The following is a 26,224-nucleotide window of genomic DNA, read 5'->3' on the forward strand; positions in this document are numbered from 1 at the left end:
GTCCATGGGGTCAGATCTGGATGAAAGATCGGAGATCGAGGCAACATCCCTTTCATGGTCTCTTGTTCCTTCTTGGAATCCACAAGATTCTGACCCCCGCTTGCATATTTGTGAGGATTTTTATTTAGCGGTCTACGCCGACCTCTGTGAAGCGCAAGGTTAGTTTAGTCTAGAGACACAGCACGGAAACAGGCCCTTCGGCCCACCGGGTCCGTGCCGACCTGAGATGCCCCACACACTAACGCTATCCTATACACACGCACACACAATTTGGAACAATTTTCACAATTTAACCAAGCCAATTAACCTACAAACCTGTTTGTCTTTGGAGTGTGGGAGGAAACCGGAGCACCCGGAGAAAACCCACGCAGGTCACGGGGAGAAGGTGCATCTCCGTGTAGACAGCGCCCGTAGTCAGGATGGATGCCGGGTCTCTACCGCTGAGCCACGGCGCCGTCCTAGTGTGACCTTAGTTCCTCAATACGTCCTGATTTCTCCGATCACGGTAGCTGGAACTCTCTTACTCAGCTGTATCCGATGAACATCTGAGTAGATTTGCTCCCAGGCTTATGGCCTCAAGACTCCCGGAGAGCTATCATTTCTGGAAATGCGCAAGTCTTTAATTGCGCCATTTAAGAATAACGTTGAAAGTAATCTCGCCGTGACCTCAATTCCCAGTGTCCATTAGACAAAGGCAAAGTAAGGTGCGGCAAGGACAATTCCTTTCCTCAATGTATGATCTTTCAATTGAACGTGACCCCGTGCATTAAGAGACAGAATGTGGTGGAGGACAAGAGCACATCAGATCAGCAAAGCCTCCAATGTCAACCCCAAACCTCCAGAACAAGTCCATTCATTCTGCAGTTCTTGCATTAGCATCTGCAGCCACAGTAGCTCAGCTGCAAGCTCCAAGATGCGTTGGATATAAATCTCACCTAATACAGATAAAATCCTTAACCTCTGTGAATCTAGAAGGTCTTTAAATGGATTGTCAAAACAATTGTTAAGGTGCCAAAAGCGGTTTAGTTTAGTTTTTAGAGATACAGAGCGGAAACGGGCCCTTCAGCCCACCATGCCGACCAGCGATCCCCGCACACACACACACTATCCCACACACACAGGGGACAATTTACAATTTTACAAAGCCAATTAACCTACAAACCCGAGTTAGACGCAAAATGCTGGAGTAACTCAGCGGGTGAGGCAGCATCTATGGAGAGCAGGAATTTGGTCCCTCCCCCTCCCCCCGACATCAGTCTGAAGAAGGGTCGCGACCCGAAACGTCGCCAATTCCTTCTCTCCGTAGATGCTGCCTCACCCGCTGAGTTTCTCCAGCTTTTTGTGTCTACCTTCGATTTAACCAGCATCTGCAGTTCTTTCTTAAACTTACAAACCTGCACATCTTTGGAGTGTGGGAGGAAACCGGAGCTCCCGGAGAAAACCCGCGTGGTCACAGGGAAGGACGTACAAACTCCGAACAGACAGCACCCGTAGTCGGGATGGAACCCGGGTCTCTTGCGCTGTGAGGCAGCAACTCTGCCGCTGTGCCACCGTGCTGAATTGTTTGGTGCGAGACATTACCTCATCCGCCCACACTACTTTGGTTGCTGTCCTTGGTTTGGCCAGGTTTGGATTTGAGTTTCATCGACCGTCCTCTGGTTTGGAAGTGTGGATCTTCTAATCTAGCCCTCCATCAGAAAACAGAGAGGATTAACTTACTTCAAACCCTACGTAATGTTGAGTTTCTCTGCCTCCACAACTCATTATCACCTAGCCCACAGCCAACAATGGACCATTGTGGGCTCCACCTTTCCTTGACCATCCTTACTTTTTCCATATCTTCCATTCACTTGTTCTATGTCTCTCTATACCACCTTCTATATCCCACGTTTCCCTTTCCCCTGACTCTCAATCTGAAGAAGGGTCTCGACCCGAAACGTCACCTATTCCTTTTTCCTTAGAGATGCTGCCTGACCCGTCGAGTTACTCCAGCTTTTTGTGTCAATCTTCGGTTTAAACCAGCATCTGCAGTTTCTTCCTAAACATTTATCCTCTACATGCATCCTAGTGGGTGCAGGGCAGGTGACGTGCCAAGCCCAGGAGTACCTATCTGCATGTGATCGGTGGCAAGTACGACAAGTAAAGGGGCTACTGAATTGTGCAGGAGAAATCAAAGGCAGTGGTACGATACTTTTTAAAACAAGCCACAAAACAAATAGAAACCCAATCCCATCAGGACCCCAACCATTCCATCTACTCTTGACCCGATTGTCAATGCAGTCACTGAGTTTAGTGTCCACTTCCAAGAGCCAAGGAACAATTTTAAAACTTGATTTGTCACGTTACGTCTGTGTGCAAAGTCTGAATGGACAAGAATAAATCATTTCGGCCATCGCAAGCGCTCTCCCAGATATTGATACATTCACAACACAATTGGCAGCAATCGCTTTCCATTTTGGTTCCGTAATGTTTAGAAATCTAATCTTTTCTCAACTCTCAATTAGAAAAACGCAAGTCAGCTTATTGATGTGTCTTAAGCTAGGACAGGAAATATGAAGTCATGCATCAATTTTAAAAGACGTGAGCTGTCTCTCTCTCTCGCTCTCTCTCTCTCGCTCGCTGTCTTTCTGGAGACGCTGTCCAAAAAAGCAGAGTGTTTGCAGTGTCTTCTGTGTTTCTTGAAAAAGTATGTGTGAGCAAAAAAAATAAAAAATCTAGTGAGATAGTAGTGAGACACTGAGTGGAGAGGAGCATGCTGTTCAGCAATAAACATTTTCCTTTAATTTTATCCTTGGCCCCAGAGATCAAGGATCACCCGGCCCCTTCTGAATCTTTTTTCTTATTTTTATATTTATATATTTTACACTTTCTTTACTAAAGCAACAAGCCAAAAACAAAACACATTGTCCCTCATCAAGTTTTCCACACTTCGAGTAGTTTATATATAAATATATATATATATATATGTAGAGATATATATATATATTTTTGTTTTTAAAAAAAAGCACCGACTCTTGTGTGGGGTACTTAGGCCTCCATGTTCGTGTTAAGATATGCAGACCTGAAATAAAATGAGCAGTTCCTCTGATAAAGTCTTCTGCGTTCACCGTTCTGGTTCTGTCCACGCAAGGCGGAGCTGCAGCGGCTACAAAGGTTCGGTTTGATCGCGACGTCACGTGTCAGCCGTCCATTCTCCAGCTCTGATGAACCTCCACCTCCTCGCTTACAACCAAGAGGAGCTCGCAGTTCTTCCCCCTCAGCTGGTGCTTCAGGAACTTTCTGCGGAAGGAATAACGGTGGAGAATTGGGCATTTGTGGTCACAAAAAGAAAAATCATCAAAGACCCACACCAGCCTGGCCACACACTCATCTCCCTGCTACCTTCAGGTAGAAGGTACAGGAGCCTGAAGACTGCAACAACCAGGTTCAGGAATAGCTACTTCCCCACAGCCATCAGGCTATTAAACCTGGCTCGGACAAAACTCTGATTATTAATAACTCATTATCTGTTATTTGCACTTTAGTTTATCAGTTTATTCATGTGTGTATATATTTATATTATGGTATATGGACACACTGATCTGTTTTGTAGTCAATGCCTACTATATTCTGTGTGCTGAAGCAAAGCAAGAATTTATTGTCCTATACAGGGACACATGACAATAAACTCACTTGAACTTGAACTTGAAATGCCATGGCGATCATTGATCCCTCTTCGCTCTAGTTCTATGCTATCCCACTTTCTCATTAACTCCCGACACACTGGGTGGGGACTGTTTACAGGGGTCAATCACCCTACAAACCCGCACATCTTCGGGATGTGGGAGGAAACTGAACAACCTGGAGGCAGCCAGTCAGCCCATTCTAACCGTGTTGGCGATTTAGAAAACATTGTGAGAAACTTTGTATTTGTGTGGCTATCACTGGCAAAGCCTTTTTCATATAGTCTTTCCCAAGCATGCCAGATTGAAGTGACTGAATTCCAGATTTATTTATTGAACTGAATTTCACTCCCCAGCTGCCGTGGTGGGATTTGAACTTGTGAACACGCGCACTCGGTCCGCCGAGGCCTACGGGATCTCCTGGTTACCAACCATTTCCACTCCCCTTCCAGCGCATCACCGGCTCTGACCTCCCCCGTCCATCGAGGGGATCTATCACAGTCGCTGCCTCAACAAGGCTGGCAGCATCACCAAGGACCCACAACACCCGGGCCACTCACTCATTTCCCCGCTACTTTCAGGTAGAAAGCACAGGAGCCTGAAGACTGGAACGACCAGGTTCAGGAATAGCTACTCCCCCACAGCCATTAGGCTATTAAACTCGGCTCGGACGAACTCTGAACATTAAAGCCCATTATCTGTTTATTTGCACTTTATCAGTTTATTTATTCATGTGTGTATATATTTATACAATGGTATATGGACACACTGAGTTTAAGAGGGAACTGCAGATGCTGGAGAATCGAAGGTTACACAAAAAAGCTGGAGAAACTCAGCGGGTGCAGCAGCATCTATGGAGCGAAGGAAATAGGCAACGTTTCGGGCCGAAACCCTTCTTCAGACTGATCGGGGGCGGGGGTGAGCGGGGACAAGAAAGGGAAAAGGAGGAGGAGCCCGAGGAGGAATTGGAGGAACAGCACCTCATATTCCGTTTGGGGAGTCTGCATCCCGGGGGCATGAACATCGAAATCTTCCAATTTTGTTAGTCCTTGCTGTCTCCTACCCTTCCTCAGCCCCCCTTCTGTCTCTCCTCCCATCCCCCAGCCTTCGGGCTCCTCCTCCTTTTCCCTTTCTTGTCCCCGCCCACCCCCGATCAGTCTGAAGAAGGGTTTCGGCCCGAAACGTTGCCTATTTCCTTCGCTCCATAGATGCTGCTGCACCCGCTGAGTTTCTCCACCTATGGACACACTGATCTGTTCTGTGCCCACTATGTCCTGTTGTGCTAAAGCAAAGCAAGAATTGCATTGTCCTATCAGGGACACATGACAATAAACTCTCTCATGAACCGCCCGTGCCAGATCACTCACCGGAGCTCGTCCTCGTTGCCGATCTGATCCGGCAACTTCAGCTTGGAGTCGAGGTTGTAGTAGATCCCCGCCACCTCACGCACACCGATCCAGTGCTGCCGTTTGAGCGGAAGTTTCACCGGCCCCCAGCACAGGCTGGAGGGGATATTCATGATGAAGCCCATCACGTTAGAGAGGGCGATGGTGTCAACATCTCTGGGGGGGGTCAGGAGGTAAGCAAAATTTTCCCTTTTTTTTTTGTTTTTGTTTTTTGTTTTGTTTTTTTTTCTTTCCTTCTTTTCTTCCTTTAATGCAGAAAAAAATGTCAGGAGGTGCTCGACAAAACGACCAAGCACCTTGTGTAATATGGAAAAAAAAAAAAAAAAAAAAAAAAAAAAAAATGTCAGGAGGTGCTCGACAAACGCCAAGCACCTTGTCCATGGAGTCAACCATTCACAAGTAAACATGGTGGTCATGGTGCCTTTCAGCACATTGGTCCTCTTCAAGCAAGAGTGGCTTGGTAAAATTGTAAATTGCCCCGCCTGCGTGTAGGATAGTATTAGTGTGCAGGACGGCGCGGACAAGGTGGGCCGAAGGGCCTGTTTCATAGAAACATAGAAATTAGGTGCAGGAGTAGGCCATTCGGCCCTTCGAGCCTGCACCGCCATTCAATATGATCATGGCTGATAATCCAACTCAGTTCGTCCCGTACCGATGCCTTCTCTCAATACCCCACACAGAGAGTGATCCCCTTAGCCACAAGGGCCACATCTAACTCCCTCTTAAGGGGATATATGCCAACGGGATGAAGATGGCCTCAACATACCTTCTGTGGCAGAGAGTTCCAGAGATTCAAACCACTCTCTCTGTCTCCAGCAAAGGATGCCGTATATCTCTAAACTAAAGAACTAAACTAAACTAGAGAATTGGCAGCGGAGCAAAGAAGGGTCTCGACACGAAACGTCACCTATTCCTTTTCTCCAGAGATGCTGCCTGACCCGCTGAGTCTTTTTCAGCCTATCTACAGACTTGGCTGAGCGCGTTTCTGGCCTGTTTCTTTCCCTGTGTCTCCTGCTTTATTGAACAGCCACAGGGAAGACATTCTAGCGGTCACTCAATGGCTGCAGAAGGATAGATAAGAAAATCGGTTCGCGACTTAAGCCTCCAACTAAGGACAACATCGGCCACTTGGAAGCTGGAGGCGACTTGTCCCTGTGAATCATCGTTAGATCAGCGTAAAGCAACTTTCAAAGCGCGATCGCATGTAGGTTCACAGGCTTCTGACGCAGAGCTAACGTGCCGAGCACATTACATACGCTTGCATCGTTTCCAGATGAGCCCCACTGAGATGCTGCAGCTGACTGTTATCTTAATGAGAGCGCACCAGGAGCCCGAAGTAAAACAAATCACATCAGCTATCATTGCCGGAACTCAAACATTTAGACTTTTTTTTCTTCCAGGCATAAAACCATTCTGCAGAGGAAATGAAAGAGCAGAGAAGCAGAAGAGATTGCTCGAGCTTTCATGAGCACGCAAACGACCATCCAACCTTGCAGCATTTCCACTGTGCACTTCAACACACAATGACTCACTGTTTTTTGCAAACAAACGCAGTCCTGTTTATTTGGGTCGGGAAATTTTTACATTCCAGCGTCACACTATCAATATTAGAGCTAAATTCGAGAAATCAGTCAGTTTAGTTCAATGACAAGTGATTGTTTTAATCGTTTCAATATGACATTGCCGGCGTCATCAAATGGGGATCAACGGTGGCGCAGCGGTAGAGTTGCTGCCTTACAGCGCCAGAGACCCAGGTTCGATCCTGACCACAGGTGCTTGCCTGTACGGAGTTTGTACGCTCTCCCCGTGACCTGCGTGGGCTAATTGGCTTGGTATAATTGCGAATTGTCCCTAGTGTGTGTAGGATAGTGTCAATATGCGGGGGATCGTTGGTCGGTGAGGACACGGAGGGGCCGAAAGGGTCTTTTTCCGTGCTGTATCCCTAAACTAAACTATATTTTCTGTCGACCTCCATTCCTTCCCCCAGCTCCACAATCGCAACTCTTCAATCCCTTTTGTCCCACACCTTATGTTTTCTTCTCATCTCTGGCCTTTGTCCAAACATTCGGCTGCCCCCCCCCCCCCCCCCCTATTTACCTATAACCTGCCCTAGATTTGTCCTGTCCTTCCTCTCTTCCAGCTTTCCTCACCCCCCCCCCCCCCCCCCAACCACAATCAATCTGAAGAAGGGTCCTGACCTGTGACGTCCCCGACCCTGTACTCCAGAGATGCTGCATGACCCGCTGAGTAACTCCAGCACTTTGTGTCTTTTTCATATAAACCAGTATCTGCAGTTCCTTGTTTCTTTCTGTATTTTGACTACACATTACTGTAAGACTACCCACACCAACTAGAGTAAAGGCTTCTTTTTTGTTATTTTTCAATAGACAATAGACAATAGGTGCAGGGGTAGGCCATTCGGTCCCTCGAGCCCTCGAGCCAGCACCGCCATTCAATTTGATCATCCCCAATCAGTACCCCGTTCCTGCCTTCTCCCCATATCCCCTGACTCCGCTATTTCTAAGAGCCCTATCTAGCTCTCTCTTGAAAGCATCCAGAGAACTTCCTCCACCGCCCTCTGAGGCAGTGAGCTTTCGTTCTTCATATGTTCACAATGTTAATTTGTGATGGGAGTAGAATTAGGCCGTTTGGCCCATCAACTCTACTGTCCCATTCAATCATTGCTGATCCATCTTTCCCCATTTTTCTGCTTTTCCCCCACAATCCCCGACACCCATACTAATCAAATGTTTCTGAATGTTCCTCAAATCTCTGGGACTTTTGAAAATCAATACATGATCTCATTATCCACTTCAGAAGCTGGGACATGAAGCCTGTAGTTCGAAAAATTTGCTCAGAACCACTTCCCTGATGATTGCATCTTTTCTGAGTTTCTTTCTCCTTTCCAATTCTCAAATTGTAGCTATTTCTGTCATTTTATATTTCATATTGCAAAGATTGATGTAAACGGCCTCAAATTCATCAGACATCATCGGTTTCATTGTTATTTCTAGAAGGTTAATGCCCAGTTAGTTAACTATTTTTATTTTAAAAATATTTATTAAAGCATTTGTTTAGAAACATAGAAAATAGGTGCAGGAGTAGGCCATTCGGCCTTTCGAGCCTGCACCGCCACTCAATATGATCATGGCTGATCATCCAACTCAGTATCCTGTACCTGCCTTCTCTCCACACCCCCTGATCCCTTTAGCCACAAGGGTCACATCTAACTCCCTCTTAAATATAGCCAATGAACTGGCCTCAACTACCCTCTGTGGCAGAGAGTTCCAGAGATTCACCACTCTCTGTGTGAAAAATATTTTTCTCATCTCGGTCTTAAAGGATTTCCCCCTTATCCTCAAGCTGTGTTTAGGTAAGGATACAGCAAGGAAACAGGTCATTTGGCCCATCGAGTCCATGCTGACCTGCAATCACCTGTTCACACTGGTTCATCCCATTTTTCTATCCACCCCGACCAACTCACTAGTGGGCAGTGTACTGAGCCCAATAATTCTACAAACTCATACGTCTTTGGGACGTGGGTGCAGGTCAGAGCACATGGACGAAGCCCACACGGGCGCAGTGTGAACGTGCAAACTCCACTCAGGCAGCACCCTATAAAAGGACTGGAAAAGCTAGATGCAGGAAAAATGTTCCCAATGTTGGGCAAGTCCAGAACCAGGGGCCACAGTCTTAGAATAAATAGGAGGCCATTTAAGACTGGGGTGAGAAAAAACTTTTTCACCCAGAGAGTTGTGAATTTGTGGAATTCCCTGCCACAGAGGGCAGTGGAGACCAAGTCACTGGATGGATTTAAGAGAGAGTTAGATAGAGCTCTAGGGGCTAGTGGAATCAAGGGACATGGGGAGAACTTCTTAACCACTGTTATTGTCATATGTCCCAGATATTGGCAGGTTCTCTGGATGCTTTCAAGAGAGAGCTAGATAGGGCTCTTAAAGATAACGGAGTCGGGGATATGGGGAGAAGGCAGGCACGGGTTATTGATTGGGGACGATCAGCCATGATCGCAATGAATGGCGGTGCTGGTTCGAAGGGCCGAAATGCCTCCTCCTGCACCTATTTTCTATGTCTATGTTTCTATGTCAGGATTGAACCCGGGTCTCTGATGCTGTGAGGCAGCTTTTAATACCTCATTTTTCCCCCACTTCTGGCTAGTTTTGTCTTGCACTGTTAATAAATCTTCCTTATCAATCTTTTAATTATTTGCCTATTCTATTCCGTTCAACCTTCTGACCTGCCATTATCTTTAGCTCTTGTATTAGTCAACCACAGATAATGGCCGAGAATTCAACCATTCCACCAAACTGGTTTTTCTGCTTCATTCTAATCTCCTGTTTTTTTTCCTTGTCTAAATCTGTTAGTGTGACCTTTTTATTTCCTTGCTCCTCGTATTGCTTGAATAGCCTTCCCTTAAATCCAACCTTCCCTTAAATCCACCTCTTCCAGCTTTCTCCCCGCCTACAAAAAGGTGGCACATAAAGCGATATAGTTGCTGTGCTGGAGTACAGCGCCAGAAACCCGGGTTTGATCCTGACCACTAACCGTGCTGCCTGTACGGAGTTTATACGTTCTCCCCACCACCGTGCGGATTTTCTCATGGTGCTCAGGTGCCCACTAACCAAAGACGAACAGGTTTGCAAGTTCATTAGCTTCAGTAAACTGGTAAATTATTCTTGGTGTGTAGGATAGTGTTAGTATCTTGTACCTTCCAAAGAGTCCACCCGGGACTATATGCGTGTCAAGGGCCTGTCCCACTTGACCATCATTAATGCGACAGGCCGGTAGCGACTGACGCGCGAGTGTCGCCCGCGTCATCATGCGCCCGCACAGCCGTCTGGAGCGCGTGACGTCATTTGAAGATTGAGGAAGGACATTCTTGCCATAGAGGGAGTGCAAAGACGGTTCAAGACGGTTCACCAGACTGATTCCTGGGATGTCAGGACTGTCTTATGAAGAAAGACTGGATAGACTTGGTTTATACTCTCTAGAATTTAGAAGATTGAGAGGGGATCTTATAGAAACTTACAAAATTCTTAAGGGGTTGATGCAGGCTAGATGCAGGAATATTGTTCCCGATGTTGGGGAAGTCCAGGACAAGGGGTCACAGCTTAAGGATAAAGGGGAAATCCTTTAAAACCGAGATGAGAAGAACTTTTTTCACGCAGAGAGTGGTGAATCTCTGGAACTCTCTGCCACAGAGGGTAGTTGAGGCCAGTTCATTGGCTATATTTAAGAGGGAGTTAGATGTGGCCCTTGTGGCTAAGGGGATCAGGGGGTATGGAGAGAAGGCAGGTACGGGATACTGAGTTGGATGATCAGCCATGATCATATTGAATGGCGGTGCAGGCTCGAAGGGCCGAATGGCCTACTCCTGCACCTAATTTCTATGTTTCTATGTTTCTAAGATAGACACAAAATGCTGGAGTAACTCAGCGGGACCGGCAGCATCTCTGGAGATAAGGAATGGATGATGTTTCGGGTCGAGATTCTTCTTCAGTCTGAAGAAGGGTCTCGACCCGAAACGTCACCCATTGCTTCTCTCCAGAGATGCTGCTGGTCCCGCTGAGCTACTCCAGCATTTTGTGTCTTATCTCCAATCGTCTTGGGAGTAGGAGTGGGGGCGGATCCGGACCGCAACGGCCGTGAGCACCAGGCCGAGCTCGGCGATCGTTTGCCTGCTTCTGCTGCTGTTGGAGGTGAGACGTTGCATCGCGCCAGGGTCCTAAAAGATTTCCCCCTTATCCTTAAACTGTGACCTGCGAATTGAATTATGTGCATGATATTTTTCACATCTTTGCGAAAAGACATCGAGAAAACCATCGAAGTATTTATGAAAATGATCCATTGTTGTAACGTAGTGAAATGAAGCACCTGCTTTGCACACAGCACAGTGAAGCATAAAGCAACGAGAGAGGTGGCCAGATAAGCAATCTTACTGTAGAAACAAGGAACTACAACAAAAAAAAACAAAGTGCAGGAGTAAACATAGAAACATAGAAATTAGGTGCAGGAGTAGAGGCCATAGGCCCTTCGAGCCTGCACCGCAATTCAATATGATCATGGCTGATCATCCAACTCAGTATCCCGTACCTGCCTTCTCTCCATGCCCCCTGATCCCCTTAGCCACAAGGGCCACATCTAACTCCCTCTTAAATATAGCCAATGAACGGGCCTCAACTACCCTCTGTGGCAGAGAGTTCCAGAGATTCACCACTCTCTGTGTGAAAAAAGTTCTTCTTATCTCGGTTTTAAAGGATTGCCCCTTATCCTTAAGCTGTGACCCCTTGTCCTGGACTTCCCTAACATCGGGAACAATCTTCCTGCATCTAGCCTGTCCAACCCCTTAAGAATTTTGTAAGTTTCTATAAGATCCCCTCTCAATCTCCTAAATTCTAGAGAGTATAAACCAAGTCTATCCAGTCTTTCTTCATAAGACAGTCCTGACATCCCAGGAATCAGTCTGGTGAACCGTCTCTGCACTCCCTCTATGGCAATAATGTCCTTCCTCAGATTTGGAGACCAAAACTGTACGCAATACTCCAGGTGTGGTCTCACCAAGACCCTGTACAACTGCAGTAGAACTTCCCTGCTCCTATACTCAAATCCTTTTGCAATGAAAGCTAACATACCATTCGCTTTCTTTACTGCCTGCTGCACCTGCATGCCTACCTTCAATGACTGGTGTACCATGACACCCAGGTCTCGCTGCATCTCCCCCTTTCCCAATCGGCCACCATTTAGATAATAGTCTGCTTTCCCGTTTTTGCCACCAAAATGGATAACCTCACATTTATCCACATTATACTGCAACTGCCAAACATTTGCCACTCACCCAGCCTATCCAAGTCACCTTGCAGTCTCCTAGCATCCTCCTCACAACTAACACTGCCCCCCAGCTTAGTGTCATCCGCAAACTTGGAGATATTGCCTTCAATTCCCTCATCCAGATCATTAATATATATTGTAAATAGCTGGGGTCCCAGCACTGAGCCTTGCGGTATCCCACTAGTCACTGCCTGCCATTGTGAAAAGGGCCCGTTTACTCCTACTCTTTGCTTCCTGTTTGCCAGCCAGTTCTCTATCCACATCAATACTGAACCCCCAATGCCATGTGCTTTAAATCACTGGCTCAGGCAGCATCTCTGGAGAACATGGACAGGTGACATTTTGGGTCGCGACCCTTCTTCAGGGCCCCGACCCAAATGACCCAAGATGTCACACCGAGTCTAAAGAAGGGTCCTGACCCGAAACGTCACCCTATCCATTTCTCTAGAGATGCTGCCTGACCCCCTGAGTTACTTCTGTATTTAGTGTTTTTGTCTTTAAAAGCAATCCTATTGATTTCAGTGGGAGTCGAACACATCAGATGGTTATAGAACACTATCATTAGGCTGCTGCATTGAATAAGACCAGTATAGATCAGTATAAGAGTTGGGAGGCCATGTTGCAATTCTATAAGATGTTGGTGAGGTCACATTTAGAGTATTGTGTTCAGTTCTGGGAATCATGTTATGAGAAATATGTTGCAATGCTGGAAAGAGTGCAGAGAAGATTCACGAGGTTGTTGTTATAGGGAGAGGTTGAGCAAGCTAGGACTGTTCTTTGCAGCGCAGGAGGATGAGGGGTGAACTTATAGAGGTGTACAAAATCATGGGTGGAATAGACTGGGTAAATGCAGGGAATCTCTTGCCCAGAGGGGTAATCGAGAACCAGAGGATATAGGTTTAAGGTGAGGGGGAGGGGGGGGGGGAAATTTAATAGGAACATGACGGGTAACTTCTTCACATAAACTTGGTGGTGGGTGCATGGAATGAGCTGCCGGAGGAGGTCGTTGAGGCAGGGACTATCGCAATGTTTAAGAAACATTTAGACAGGCACATGGACAGGACAGGTTTACAATACAACATTTAATTATCCCAGGAGGGAAATTGATCTGCCAACAGTCATAAAACACAAAATACATGAAACATGGAATTAAAGTGTCGAGTGGAAAGGATTGGGGATGTGCAAAGATTGGGGTGGGGGAGAGGAGTCAGGAGTCAGTCAGTCTACCCCACGATAGAAGGGGGCGAGTTGTACAGTTTAGAGAGATATGGTCCAAGCACAGTTGGTCGATGTTGGCAAGTTGGGTCGAAAGGCCTTTTTCCACCCTATATGACTCTATGATCACAACTAATTTTCTAGTTTACCTTCGTTTCCTTGTCTAAATCCCTTCAATTTCCTTTGTGCGCAAGAAAATTTTGCCTTGAGCTCTTCATAAGTTCTAGGAGCAGAATTAGGCCATTCAGCCCATCAAGTCCACTCCATCAATCATGGGTGATCTATCATTCCCTCTCAACCCCGTTCTCCTGCCTTCTCCCCATAACCCCTGACACCCTTAAAGCCCTGTCCCACGGTACGACTTCATTCCAAGAGCTCTCTCTCCCGAGTTTGCCCTGATCCGAACTCGGGGATTTCCGGTAATAGCCACTCATCAGTACTCGAGGCTCTCGTGGAGATTTTTCAACATGTTGAAAAATCTTCACGAGTCTTCCCGTGCTTACCTGCCGTTAGCGAGTCTTCCCGAGTACCTGCCGTTAGCGGTACGAGCCGCTAAGAGACGTCCCCGAGCTCCGACGTACCCGCTACGTTCATTCTCCGTGCTTACCACGAGTTTGATTTTTTAAAAACTCGGGAGAGCTATTGGAATGAACTCGTACCGTGGGACAGGGCTATTACGAATCAAGAATGTCAACCACCCCACCCCCTTTAAAATACCCAATGACTTTGCCTTTCCTCCCATTCCACCCCCTTCTGACAGCCTGAAGTAGGGTCCCGACCCAAATCTTCACCCATCCTCTTTCTCCAGAGCTGCTGCTTGATCTGCTCCAGCACTTTGTGTCTATCACTGGTTTATCAAAGACTGACTGAGTGTTGCAGAGAGCCACGATTGCATGCTCAACCCGCAGAGTGAAATGTGGAGGAAAGATCTCCCCATTGTCCCTACCTTCGTTTGTCCCACCAAACAGCTTCGTAACCTTTCGTCTGAAGAGCGGCCATGATCACGTTGACATCGTAGTTCCCGGTTCCCAGCATGCTCTTCTTGTGCGGTGTCACCAAGGTGTTTGGGGACAACCTGCCAGACAAAAGCAGAGTTCGTCATTGAAGAGGCCGTAAGTGATAAGACAAGCATTTCATTCGCTTCTTAAACGGTCCCCAAAGAGGCTTTGTTTCCAGACGATTAAGTACTTTTAAAATGTGGTCACCGCAGCATCATGCACTATTAGTGTTTGTTGTACTATTGGTTGTTTTTGTGTGTAGGTGTGCATGTACGTGCGTGCGTGTGCACGTGTGTGTGTATGTGTGTGCGCGCGTGTATAATCTATATATGTGTGTATTTATGAGTATGTGTTTACACCTATAAAAGTACACACAAACATTTTTCTCTCTCTCTTGTTTATTATATTGCTCACAGTAAACTATGTATTCTGTTGTGCTGCTGCAATGTTCAATCTGGGACATATGCCAATAAAACACTCTAGACTTAAGGGCCCATCCCACTGTACGAGATAATTCAAGAGTTCTCCCGAGTTTCCCCCGATTTGAACTAGAAGAATTACGGTAATAGCCACTCCTAGGTACCCTAAGCTCTCGTGGACATTTTTCAGCATGTTGAAAAATCTTCACGAGCTTACCGCGTTTCCCGAGTACCTGCCGTTACGAGCCACTTAGAGACGTCCCGAGCTCCGACGTACATTCTACTTGCTTACCACGATTTTGATTTTTTTTTAAAACTCGGATTAGCTGTTGAATTACCTCGTACAGTGAGACAGGCCCTTTAACAATCCATCTAATTTGCACACAGCAAGGTTTTCGAAATTCCAATGTCTTAATATCTAGGCAAGTCTGCTGGGGGTTGCAAGGGGGTTAAATGTTGGCCTCACAGGGGCAGCGTGGATTCCATTGTGAAGCAATAACACACACCATCCAATGATAGATGCAACGTTCTGGAGCAACTCAGCAGATCAGGCAGCATCTATGATACGATACAACTTTATTTATTCCAGGAAGGAAATTGATCTGCCAAATGTCATAAAACGCAAGATGCGTGAAATTAAACTGTGCAACGTTTTGGTGAGTGGGGGGGGGGGGGGGGGGGGGGGGGGGGGGGGGGGGGGGAGAGAGAGGGAGTCAGTTTACGACTAGGAGCCTGCAGTACTCATTTCGATGGTCTCTGTATGTATTCTAATTAAAGTATTTATTATGATACTAGACCAAGTGCAGACCCGTTGGGTCTGCTCCCCAACGCAGCCGTTCCCTACCTGTAGCCCCCACGGGAGACGCGGTCCTCCAACTCAAGCGGCTCAGGAATCAGCAGTGCGGCTGTTTTTAAATGGCGTCTTTGAGGCGAGATGCGGGCGCCAGCAGCCGTTATGGTCGCTGGCCAGCAGGAGGCGCCAAAATGAGTGAGTTGGGGGGGGGGGGGGGGGGGGGGGGGGTGGGGGGAGGGAGAGAAGGATTTTATCAAAAATATGTACATAAAACTAAATTTAATGAGGAGTGGATACTTGGAACGAAAAGTTAAATCTCTACCGAAATGGGAAAAAAATCTGGGCGTTTCTGGGTCGGGTGTTGGCGTAGCAACGAATCAAAGGCTGGCAGCCACAAGTCAGAAACACACACACACACACACACACAGCACACACACACACACACACACACAGCCACACGCACAGACAGACAGACAGACAGACAGACAGAGTTTTAAATATAGATAGATAACGACTCTGCATCAACAGAAGGCGGGGGGTGGGTGGGGGGGTAGTTGTACAGTTTGATAGCCACAGGGAAGAAGGATCTCCTGTGGCGTTCTGTACTGCATCTTGGTGGAACCAGCCTGTTGCTGAAGGTGCTCCTCAGGTTGACTAGTATGTGTCATGGAGGGGGTGAGCTGTATGGCCCGCTCTCATCCCTGGAGAAAAAAAGGATGGGTGACATTCTGGGCTGGGACCTTTCTACCGGCCTGAAACGTCATTCATCCTTTTTCTCCCGCGATGCTGCCTGACCCGCTGAGTTACTCCAGCACTTTGTATCTACCTTTGGTATAAACCAATACTTGCAGTTCTTTGTTCCCACATTTTAGCAAATTCTTATTATTATTTCCACCTGAAAGAGCAGGTAGGAGTTCAGTTTAATGTCTCTGCTGAAAGGAGCACCTGCAATGGTGCAGTGCTCCAGCTGTACTGCACTGAGGCTGCAAGTCAGAACTTCATTGTGTAGGAAAGAACTGCAGGTGCTGGTATAAACAGAAGATAGGCACAAAATGCTGGAGTAACTCAGCGGAACAGGCAGCATCTCTGGAGAGAAGGAATGGGTGACGTTTCAGGTCCAGATCCTTCTCCAGACTGAATTTCATCGTTCTGTTTGGGACATATGACAATAAAACGCTCTTGACTTGAAGCATTAGCCTGAAATGTTAATGCTCTCAAGAGCACGCTATCTTTTTCAACTTCATTGGTTTATCCAGCGAGTTGGAACCAGAGGAGGACTGACAGAAAACAGAGCCAATTTAAATAGTTTGGTTTAGAGTTACAATGCGGGACAGGCCCTTCGGCCCATCGAGTCCACGCCGACCAGTGATTTCTATACACTAACACTATCCAACACACTAGGGACAATTTCCAATCTTTACCAAAGCCAATTAACCTACAAACCTGTACGTCTTTGGATTGCGGGAGGAAACCGGAGCACCCAGAGGAAACCCACACAGCCACAGGGAGAATGTACACACTTCGTACAGACAGCACCTTCGTCTGTCGTATGTCTTTTAGACCTGCAGCTCCGTTGAGGCGAGCCAGGACAATATGTCATCGTCCAGGTCAATCAGACCTCGTTCACCATTCAGTGGCCGGTGTTTGGGGCAACTGGTGACTATGTGCTCCACTGTGTTGGGTCCCAAGGAGGCGCTGTCCACGAGGCCCCACCTCTTCATCGCTACTCCATAGCATCCGATGCCCGTCCGCAAGCGGTTGTCCACTGCTTTCGGGGCAGGTCCTGGCCAGGGACTTCCATGGGATCATTGATGTAATGGTGTAGCCTAGATGGTTCCACTGACTTCCACTGGTCTCTCCATCTCATCTTGACCCAGGCAGCCTTAGTAGCGTCAGCCGGTGTTGTGCAGAGCAGCTCTTGGGCTTGCGTGGCAAAGGGGTGCCATGACTTGAGGCACGCTTGTTGTGGTGTCTCTGTGACGATCGGATGGAGGAGGTGGGATTCACTGGTCTGTGCATTTCGAGAGAGGGCCAGCGTGGCTGCTTCTCGTCTGATGTTGGCTGGGGCGATGCCAGCGAGGACGGGCAGTCGGTTTACTGGGGTGGCTCGTAGGCATCCGGAGACAGTCCGCAGGGTGCTGTTGAGGGCAGCATCCAGCTTCTTGGCGTGAGGGCTACGGCACCAGACCGGGGCGCAGTACTCGGCGGCTGAGAACACCAGGGCCACTGTGGACATGCGCCCGTAGTCAGGATCAAACCTGGGTCTCTGGCGCTGTAAGGCAGCAACCCTACTGCTACAGAGCCCACTTTGATTTTTTAGCAATGCTCATGGAGTCAGTGAATTCACCAGCTTTCACCTGCAATCTGCTCCCAGTGAATGATCACCCGCACTGGCAAATAAACATCTAAGTATTTCACTCTAAGCCTTGTCCAAATCAAAACGCCCCCTGTAGACACAAGCCAATATCCAAGCACATTTTAAAACGACACTTCAGATAATAATGGACTTCAAGCCCTGAAGATAGATATCTTCCAGAACATCATCGCAGTTGTACAAAAACACCATTCTATTTTTACGTTCTATTTTTCTGTGGGCAATTCAAGTGGCAGTAACATTAAAAGTTAACTTGTCAGTACTTGTTTTTTATCGAATGACAACATTGCATCAGCTATGCCTGGTTCACAATTATCAAAGGGATCTCTACAGCATTATTGTTATGTTCCAGGACATGCCAGACAGCTGGGTTCGATACTTTGGAAAAGGTAGATATAAAGAACAGCGGATGCTGGAGTATACCAAAGATAGACACAAAGCGCTGGAGTAACTCAGTGGGTCAGGCAGCGTCTCTGGCAAAAAAGGATAGGTGACGTTTCGGGTCAGGACCCTTCTTCAGACTGAACGTATGGGGGTGAAAAGCTGGAGGTGAGAAAAGACCAGGACTAATAGACACCGGCAACAAGTGACCTCAGGCAGGGTGGTGCCCTGGTTGGCCATTGATGGCCAGGGAAGGTGGGATCTCAAGCAAAGATCCTATAGCAGAGCAGGATAGACCACTCCTCCTAAATGCAATGGGCTGACGTGTAGTACGCAACGGAGCGGAACGTGGGCCTTTTTTTCATCCATTTCAGTAATGCTGGAGTAACTCAGCGGGACAGGCTGAAGTGGAGAGAATATTGGGGAATGTTTCAGATCGAGAGAACACTTGGTCAAGATGCTTTTCTTAGCAGAGAAGCTTAGTTTTAACAAGTTATTATCATGTTCAACACAGCCATCTTGGACCAAAGGGCCTGTCCTATGCTGTACTATTCTATGCTCTTTTAAAGAGGGCTTGTGGGATTTTTTTTTTTTTTGCATCAATCCAGGATTATGCATTGATCACATCAGTCAATGCATCCACTTAGATAGACTTTTGATTTAAACCAGCATTGGCAGTTCCTTCCTCCACACTAAAGATCAGCCTTTCCAGTCCTTCATGAATACCTAAAGTTAGTTGAGATCTGCTGAGCAAATGTAAGGCACCATATAAACGATACGTTTAAGAAGGAACTGCAGATGCTGGAAAATCGAAGGTAGACAAAAATGCTGGAGAAACTCAGCGGGTGAGGCAGCATCTATGGAGCGAAGGAAATAGGTGACATTTCGGGCCAGAAAGGTGCGCATTCGGAATGGGGGGGGGGGGGGGGGGGGGGGTTGAAGCGCTGAGCCACCGGGAGATCAGGTTGGTTATTGCGAACCGAGCGGAGGTGTTGGGCCACATGTTTGTTTTTTTTCCCCCCCGGAAGTTATAATGCTCACCTATATATCATTCCAGTCCACCGAAAATTATAGTTATTGCTTGCTGAAAATTAGTTTCTGAGATACAAATTGCACCAGTAATGCAAAATGGTAATTCTAGCAGATTAAATTGGGAGGAACTGTTTCCAAAAGAGGAGAATCAATAGAGATGCAATTTAAAATAATTGGCAAAATAACTAAAGGAGAGAGGAGAAGAGTGTGTTTCTTAAACAGAGCAAGTAGCAGGGAAGGAAAATTCATTGACCTAATTCAACTAGACATATCTTGAATGCAAATCAAATGAATTTGAAGAAGGAAAACAAAAAAAACCCACAAATAATGAAAGGCCTGGATGAGGAGAGGATGTTTCCAGTGGTGGAAGAGTCCAGGACCAGAGGGCACAGCCTTCGAAGAAAAAGGATGTATCTTTAGAATGGAGACAAGTAGGAATGTCTTTAGCCAGAGGGTGGTGAATCTGTGGATTTTGTTGCCACAGACGGCTGTGGAGGCCAAGTCATTGGGTATTTTTAAAGCAGAACTTGATTGGTACGGGCGTCAACGGTTACGGTGGGAAGGCAGGAGAATGGGGTTGAGAGGGAAATTTAGATTAGCCATGGTCAAATGGCGGAGCAGACTCGAGGGGCCAAATGGCCTAATCCTACTCCTGTCTTGCGGACCTATAAAATTACAGGGGCTACGGAAAACGTGGAAGGTTGCCCGAGAGTGCTGGCATAGGCATAGTGGGCCGAGTGGCCTGTTTTTTGTATGGTGCTAGGATATTTACAGCATCTGGCTGCAATCAGAGGTATAAGTCTCTCTTTGGTTTAAACCAGCATCTGCGGTTGCTTCCCACACGGTATAAATTGAACACAGCTCAGAGTTGGCATACAAAAAAAAACACGTTTTGAATGTGGTTCTTAAATTCCAGAATCCACGTGTAGATTGAGGGGAAAGTGACCATCAGAATGCAGCCAACAAACATTGCCACAGCTCTGCAGGGAACAAAACCGCCATTTTCCCCCGACATTCAAAGGATTCACCACATCTATGCAAGTGACTGGATAACAGAGACCACCCAACCATGTACACTTGGGACAAGTCCAGCTTGTAATTGTTCTGTCGTAGAAGTGGTTTTGAAATAATTTCTGACTGCCCGTGTGGTTTGGATGCGTTTGTGAGACGTGTCGGTCACAATCACGTGGCATTAAATGTAAACAGCTCGCGACCGGGTCACGGTGAAGTGACGTGGATCTTGTGACAACTGACCTGGGCGTGGGTTTCACGTCCCCGGGAACGTAGTTAACTTGTAAAAAATAAACTTAGCATTTTAAAACAGAAGTAAGAATGCACTTTTTTCCCCCGACATACACAGTGTGTTAACAACAGACCATCTACCAGCATGAAGCCTTTCCAGATTTTTTGTGGCTTTGAACATATTAGGCTGAGGGAGAACCTCACATAGTTCTTGGAACAGAATAAGGCCATTCGGCCCATCGAGTCTACTCTGCCTTTCAATCACGGCTGATCTATCCCTCTCAACCCCATTCTCCTGCCTTCATAGAAACATAGAAAATAGGTGCAGGAGTAGGCCATTCGGCCCTTCGAGCCTGCACCGCCATTCAATATGATCATGGCTGATCATCCAACTCAGTATCCCGTACCTGCCTTCTCTCCATAACCCCTGATCCCCTTAACCACATCTAACTCCCTCTTAAATATAGCCAATGAACTGGCCTCAACTACCTTCCGTGGCAGAGAATTCCAGAGATTCGCCCTACAACCTCTGACATCCTTATTAATCAAAAATCTGTCAATCTCCACCTTAAAAATATCCGTTGATTTGGCCTCCACAGCCGTCTGTGGCATGAATTCCACAGATTCACCATCCTCTGACAAAATTAATTATACCCCATCTCCTTTCTAAAGGAACAACCTTTTCTTCTGTGGCTGTGGCCTCTGGTCCTAGACTCTCCCACTAGTGGAAACATCCTCTCCACATTCCCTCTATCCACCTCATCCTCGTTGAATCTTAGGCCATTCGGCTCAACTCATACACTGACCAGTTGGCACCCATTCGCAATAATCCCATCACTTGGTTTGTCGCCTTCTATACCGAGGTACTTCAAGTGATCATAGAAACATAGAAAATAGGTGCAGGAGTAGGCCTTTCGGCCCTTCGAGCCAGCACCGCCATTCAATATGATCATGGCTGATCATCCAACTCAGTATCCTGTACCTGCCTTCTCTCCATACCCCATGATCCCTTTAGCCACATCTAACTCCCTCTTAAATATAGCCAATGAACTGGCCTCAACTACCTTCTGTGGCAGAGAATTCAACAGATTCACCACTCTTTGTGTGAAAAAATAAATTCTCATCGCGGTCCTAAAAGTCTTCCCCCTTATCCGTAAACTGTGACCCCTTGTTCTGGACTTCTCCAACATCGGGAACAATCTTCCTGCATCTAGCCTGTCCAACCCCTTACGAATTTTGTAAGTTTCTATAAGATCCCCCCTCAATCTTCTAAATTCTAGCGAGTACAAGCCGAGTCTATCCAGTCTTTCTTCATATGAAAGTCCTGCCATCCCAGGAAGCAGTCTGGTGAACCTTCTCTGTACTCACTCCATGGCATCTAAACACTTCTTAGATGCTGCCATCGCCCGATCTTCAAACACACTTGTGCAGTGCATTCCAGGTACTAAACCACTCTCTGGCTGGAGGCCCTGCCACAGCCTGGGGCTCGACTGGATCGGGAGCTGCTCCAAGCGACCAAGCGCACAGAGCGATGGAGCAGCAGTGGAGGACGCCAGCTGCCTTCTTGGCCAGGCCAAACCCGCAATTTTGTTGTTGATCTGATCTGTTGTTAATGCACTGTGCACGTCGGAAAATCTTTGTGTGGGAAAGAACTGCAGATGCTGGTTTAAATCGACGATAGACACAAAATGCTGGAGTAACTCAGCGGGACAGGCAGCATCTCTGGAGAGAAGGAATGGGTGACGTTTCTGGTCGAGACCCTTCTTCAGACTGATGAATTGAGAAATATTGCCATCTTTCATTTGTTTTTAAAGTACAAGTTTCTTTATTTTTACAAGTTAACTCTGTACCCAGAGAAGTGAAACCAACACCCAGGTCAGTTGTCACAAGATCCATCTCACTTCACGGTGACTCGGTTGTAAGTTATTTACATTTAATGGCACGTGATTGTGACAGACATGTTTCACAAATGCATCCAAACCACAAATGCATCCAAACAAAAAGCAGGATTGATTTTAAAATCACTTCTAAGACAGAACAATTACAACTTCGCCAGCAAAACCTGTCTTTACCATCAAGTTAAAACTCTATAGGTATAATAATTTGAGAACCAGAAAACATAGGTTTAAGGTGAGGGGGGGAAGATTTAATAGGAGTCTAAGGATTAACATTTTTCACACAAAGGGTGGTGGGTGTATGAAACGAGCTGCCGGAGGAGGTAGTTGAGGCTGGTACTATCGCAGTGCTTAAGAAACATTTAGACTGATACATGGATAGGACAGGTTTAGAGGGATATGGAGCAAACGCAGGCAGGTGGCACTAGTGTAGGTCAGTGTGGGAAAGTTGGGCTGAAGGGCCTGTTTCTCAGCTGTATGACTCTGTGACTATGACAATTTGGACTTGAAACTTGAAGAGTGGCACAAAAAGTTGTCAGGGCTATGGGTAGAAGGCAGGAGAATGGGATTGAGAGGGAAAGATAGATCAGCCATGATCAAATGGTGAAGTAGACTTGATGGGCTGAATGGCCTAATTCTGCTGCTATCACTTATGAATTTATGAATAAAGTCTGATAAACTTTACAGATGACTTGTTGTTGAGGCTGAAACTGGAACAGCCACGATGACATTGAAAGTCAAAACAGATTGAAGGGCTGAATGGCCCACTCCTGGTCCTGTTATCTTATGTTCTAATAATAATAACCTTTATTAATCCTTTACAGGAAATTACAGTGCCACAACAGCTTCAAGACAGACATAACACCACACATTTCAACAGATATCTTCAATACATAATAAGTTAAAATGTTGTGCATTATAAAACCTTATAGCAGCTGGTATACAAGACTTCCTATGTCTCTCCGTTTTGCACATTGGTGCAAACATCTGTTGACCATTACAGGTATCAAGGGTTATGAGAAGAAGGCAGGAGAATGGGGTTGAGAGGGAAAGAAAGATCAGCCATGATTGAATGGCGGAGTAGGCTAGATGTGCCGAATGGCTTAATTCTGCTCCATGAACATGGCGATTTGCATACTGTCGCAGTGTACTATTCCTGTACACTTGTACTTAACAAAAATCGTGCTTATGTATGGTAATACTTTTACTGAAATATGGAAAATGTGAAATGCAAAAATGGAATTTGGCTGCACCTTGGTACATATGACAATAAAGTATCATAGGACCCCATTGAAGTATCATAGGACCCCTCATATCCCCTCTGAATCTTTTCCCTCTTGTTCTAAACCCATGTCCTCTAGTTCTGTCTACTTCTTGTCTGTACGGATGTGTTCGTTCTCCCCGTGACCTGCGTGGATTTTCCCCGCGAGCTCCTCTTTCCTCCCACACTCTAAAGACGTACAGCTTTGTAGGTTAATTGACTTGGTAAAATTGTAAGTTGTCCCTAGTGCGTGTAGGATAGTGTTAGTGTGCGGTGATCGGTGGTCGGCACGGACTTGGTGGTTCGAAGGTCTCGTTTCCACGCTGTATCTCTGAACTAAACTGTAAGCTCATGTTGTTTACACCCTTGCAAGTAAACCTTCACGTCCCACAGCAGATCTGAGGCCTACTGCACTGTGCACACTGAGTGTTCAATAGCACGTTGCAACCAAAGGCTACATTCCATTTAGAAATAGCCATCAACTGCAGTCTGAACGATTCCTTTGATAGTCGCCAGGATCGAGCACTGGGATATTTTTCAGATCCTGCAATTGAATTATATAAACACTGATAAGCGCCTTGTGCTTTACGCTGCATTGTACTATTGTTACCATAGCAACAGGGTTATTGGCCTTTTTTTCTCTCAAAAATCAGTACAATTGTTTGCTTTAGTTTTCCTACGAAGCAGTGCCTTGTTGTGTTCAACCTGACCAGGGTTCTTACAAGATGAAACACCCTGCTGCTTTGTGCCTGCAACAATTAATCTCCGCAAATGGACAAAAAGCAGGCAAAAAAAAACAAAAAAACATAGGCAGCCGGCATCATCAAAGCCCCACGCCATCCTGGCCACGCTCTCATTTCATTCCCACCGTCGGCAAGGTGGTACAGGAGTCTGTAAACCGTGACCACCATGTTCAACAATAGCTTGAACACAACGCCAGAGTGATAGTCATACAGCAGTAACACAGGCCCTTCGGCCCATCTTACACCTGCCCACCAACATTCCCCAATCTGGATGCTGCCTGTCCCGCTGAGTTACTCCAGGATTTTGTGTCTATCTTCCTCAATCTACACTCGTCCTACCTGCCTGCGTTAGGCCCACGTCCCTTTAAACCTTTCCCATGCACGCACATGCCCAAATATCAATTAAATGTTGTTATAGTACCCGTCTTAAATACCTCCTCTGGCAGCTCATATAGGGAACCGTACAGGAAGGGACTGCAGATGCTGGTTTAAACCGAAGATAGATACAAAACGCTGGAGTAACTCAGCGGGGCAGGCAGAATCTCTGGGGAGAAGGAATGGGCGACGTTTTGGGTCGAGACCCTTCTTCAGACTAGTCAGGGAAAGGGAAACGAGAGATATAGACCAGTCAGGGGAAAGGGAAATATATCTCGTCCCCGTCTCTCGTCTCCCTTTACCCTGACTAGTCTGAAGGGTCTCGACCCAAAACGCCACCCATTCCTTCTCTCCTGAGATGCTGCCTGTCCCACTGAGTTTCTCTAGCATCTTATGTCTATCACAAAGGAAACCTTCAGTTTCCTACTAAATCTTTCACCTCTCAGCTTAAACCTTTATCCTCTGGTTCTTGATTCCCCTGTTCTGGGGAAAGGACTATGTGCCTTCATCCTATCTATTCCCCTCATGATTGGCTTCACCTTTATAAGATTGCTCCTGTGCTCCAGGAGCCTGCCTAACCAATCAAGTATATACTTTGTTTAAGAAGGAACTGCAGATGCTGGAAAATCGAAGGTAGACAAAAATGCTGGAGAAACTCAGCGGGTGAGGCAGCATCTATGGAGCGAAGGAAATAGGTGACGTTTCGGATTGAGACCCTTCTTCAGACTGATGTGGGGGTGGAGGGGGGGGAAGGGAAGAAGAAAGGAAGAGGCGGAGACAGTGGGCTGTAGGAGAGCTGGGAAGAGGAGGGGAAAGAAGGAGAAAGCAGGGACTACCTAAAATTGGAGGTCAATGTTCATACCGCTGGGGTGTAAACTACCCAAGCGAAATACGAGGTGCTGCTCCTCCAATTTACGGAGGCCCAGGACAGAAAGGTCGGATTCGGAATGGGAGGGGGAGGTGAAGTGATGAGCCACCGAGAGATCAGGTAGGTTATTGCGAACTGAGCGGAGGTGTTGGGCGAGGCGATCGCCAAGCCTACACTTGGTCTCACCGATGCGGAGCAGCTGACACCTAGAGTAGCGGATGCAATAGATGAGGTTGGAGGAGGTGCGGGTGAACCTCTGCCGCACCTGGAAAGACTGCTTGGGTCCTTGAATGGAGTCAAGGGGGGAGGTAAAGGGACAAGTGTAGCATTTCCTGTGGTTGCAAGGGAAAGTGCCAGACGAGGGTGTGGTTTGGGTGGGAAGGGACAAATTGACCAGGGAGTTACGGAGGGAGCGGTCTCTGTTGGAAAGCCGAAAAGGGAGGAGATGGGAAGATGGGGGGGATGGGGAGTGAGAGCAGAGTTACGGGGTATAGAAGAGACCCTGGTGAGACTCTCATCTATAGTCGAAGAGGGGAACCCCCGTTCCCTGAAGAATGAGGACATCTCCGATGCCCTGGTTTGGAACACCTCATCCTGGGTGCAGATGCGGTGTATATACTATGGGCTTTTTTCACTCAGTATTGCAGTTATTAATTTACTGAAGAAATGTTTATTATATATTATCAATGTGTATTGTGTTACGGACCTGTAACG

The 26,224-nt window shown here is 46.8% G+C and overlaps 1 protein-coding gene across 1 annotated transcript in view; it reads right to left on the reverse strand.

Moving 5' to 3' along the window:
- Nucleotides 1-2,753: 2,753 nt before the first annotated feature.
- Nucleotides 2,754-26,224, reverse strand: part of josd1 (Josephin domain containing 1) — a 33,033-nt gene continuing 9,562 nt past the window's right edge. The window contains exons 2-4 of the mRNA XM_055663112.1: nucleotides 14,076-14,204; nucleotides 5,030-5,224; nucleotides 2,754-3,279 (exon numbers count right to left, since the gene is read on the reverse strand). Of these exons, the coding sequence (XP_055519087.1) occupies nucleotides 3,180-3,279; nucleotides 5,030-5,224; nucleotides 14,076-14,204 (424 nt within the window). The 3' untranslated portion in view covers nucleotides 2,754-3,179. The remainder of the gene's footprint in view (nucleotides 3,280-5,029; nucleotides 5,225-14,075; nucleotides 14,205-26,224) is intronic.

Source organism: Leucoraja erinacea, chromosome 37 (assembly GCF_028641065.1).
Source record: "Leucoraja erinacea ecotype New England chromosome 37, Leri_hhj_1, whole genome shotgun sequence".
In the NCBI taxonomy this organism is placed as follows: Eukaryota; Metazoa; Chordata; class Chondrichthyes; order Rajiformes; family Rajidae; genus Leucoraja; species Leucoraja erinaceus.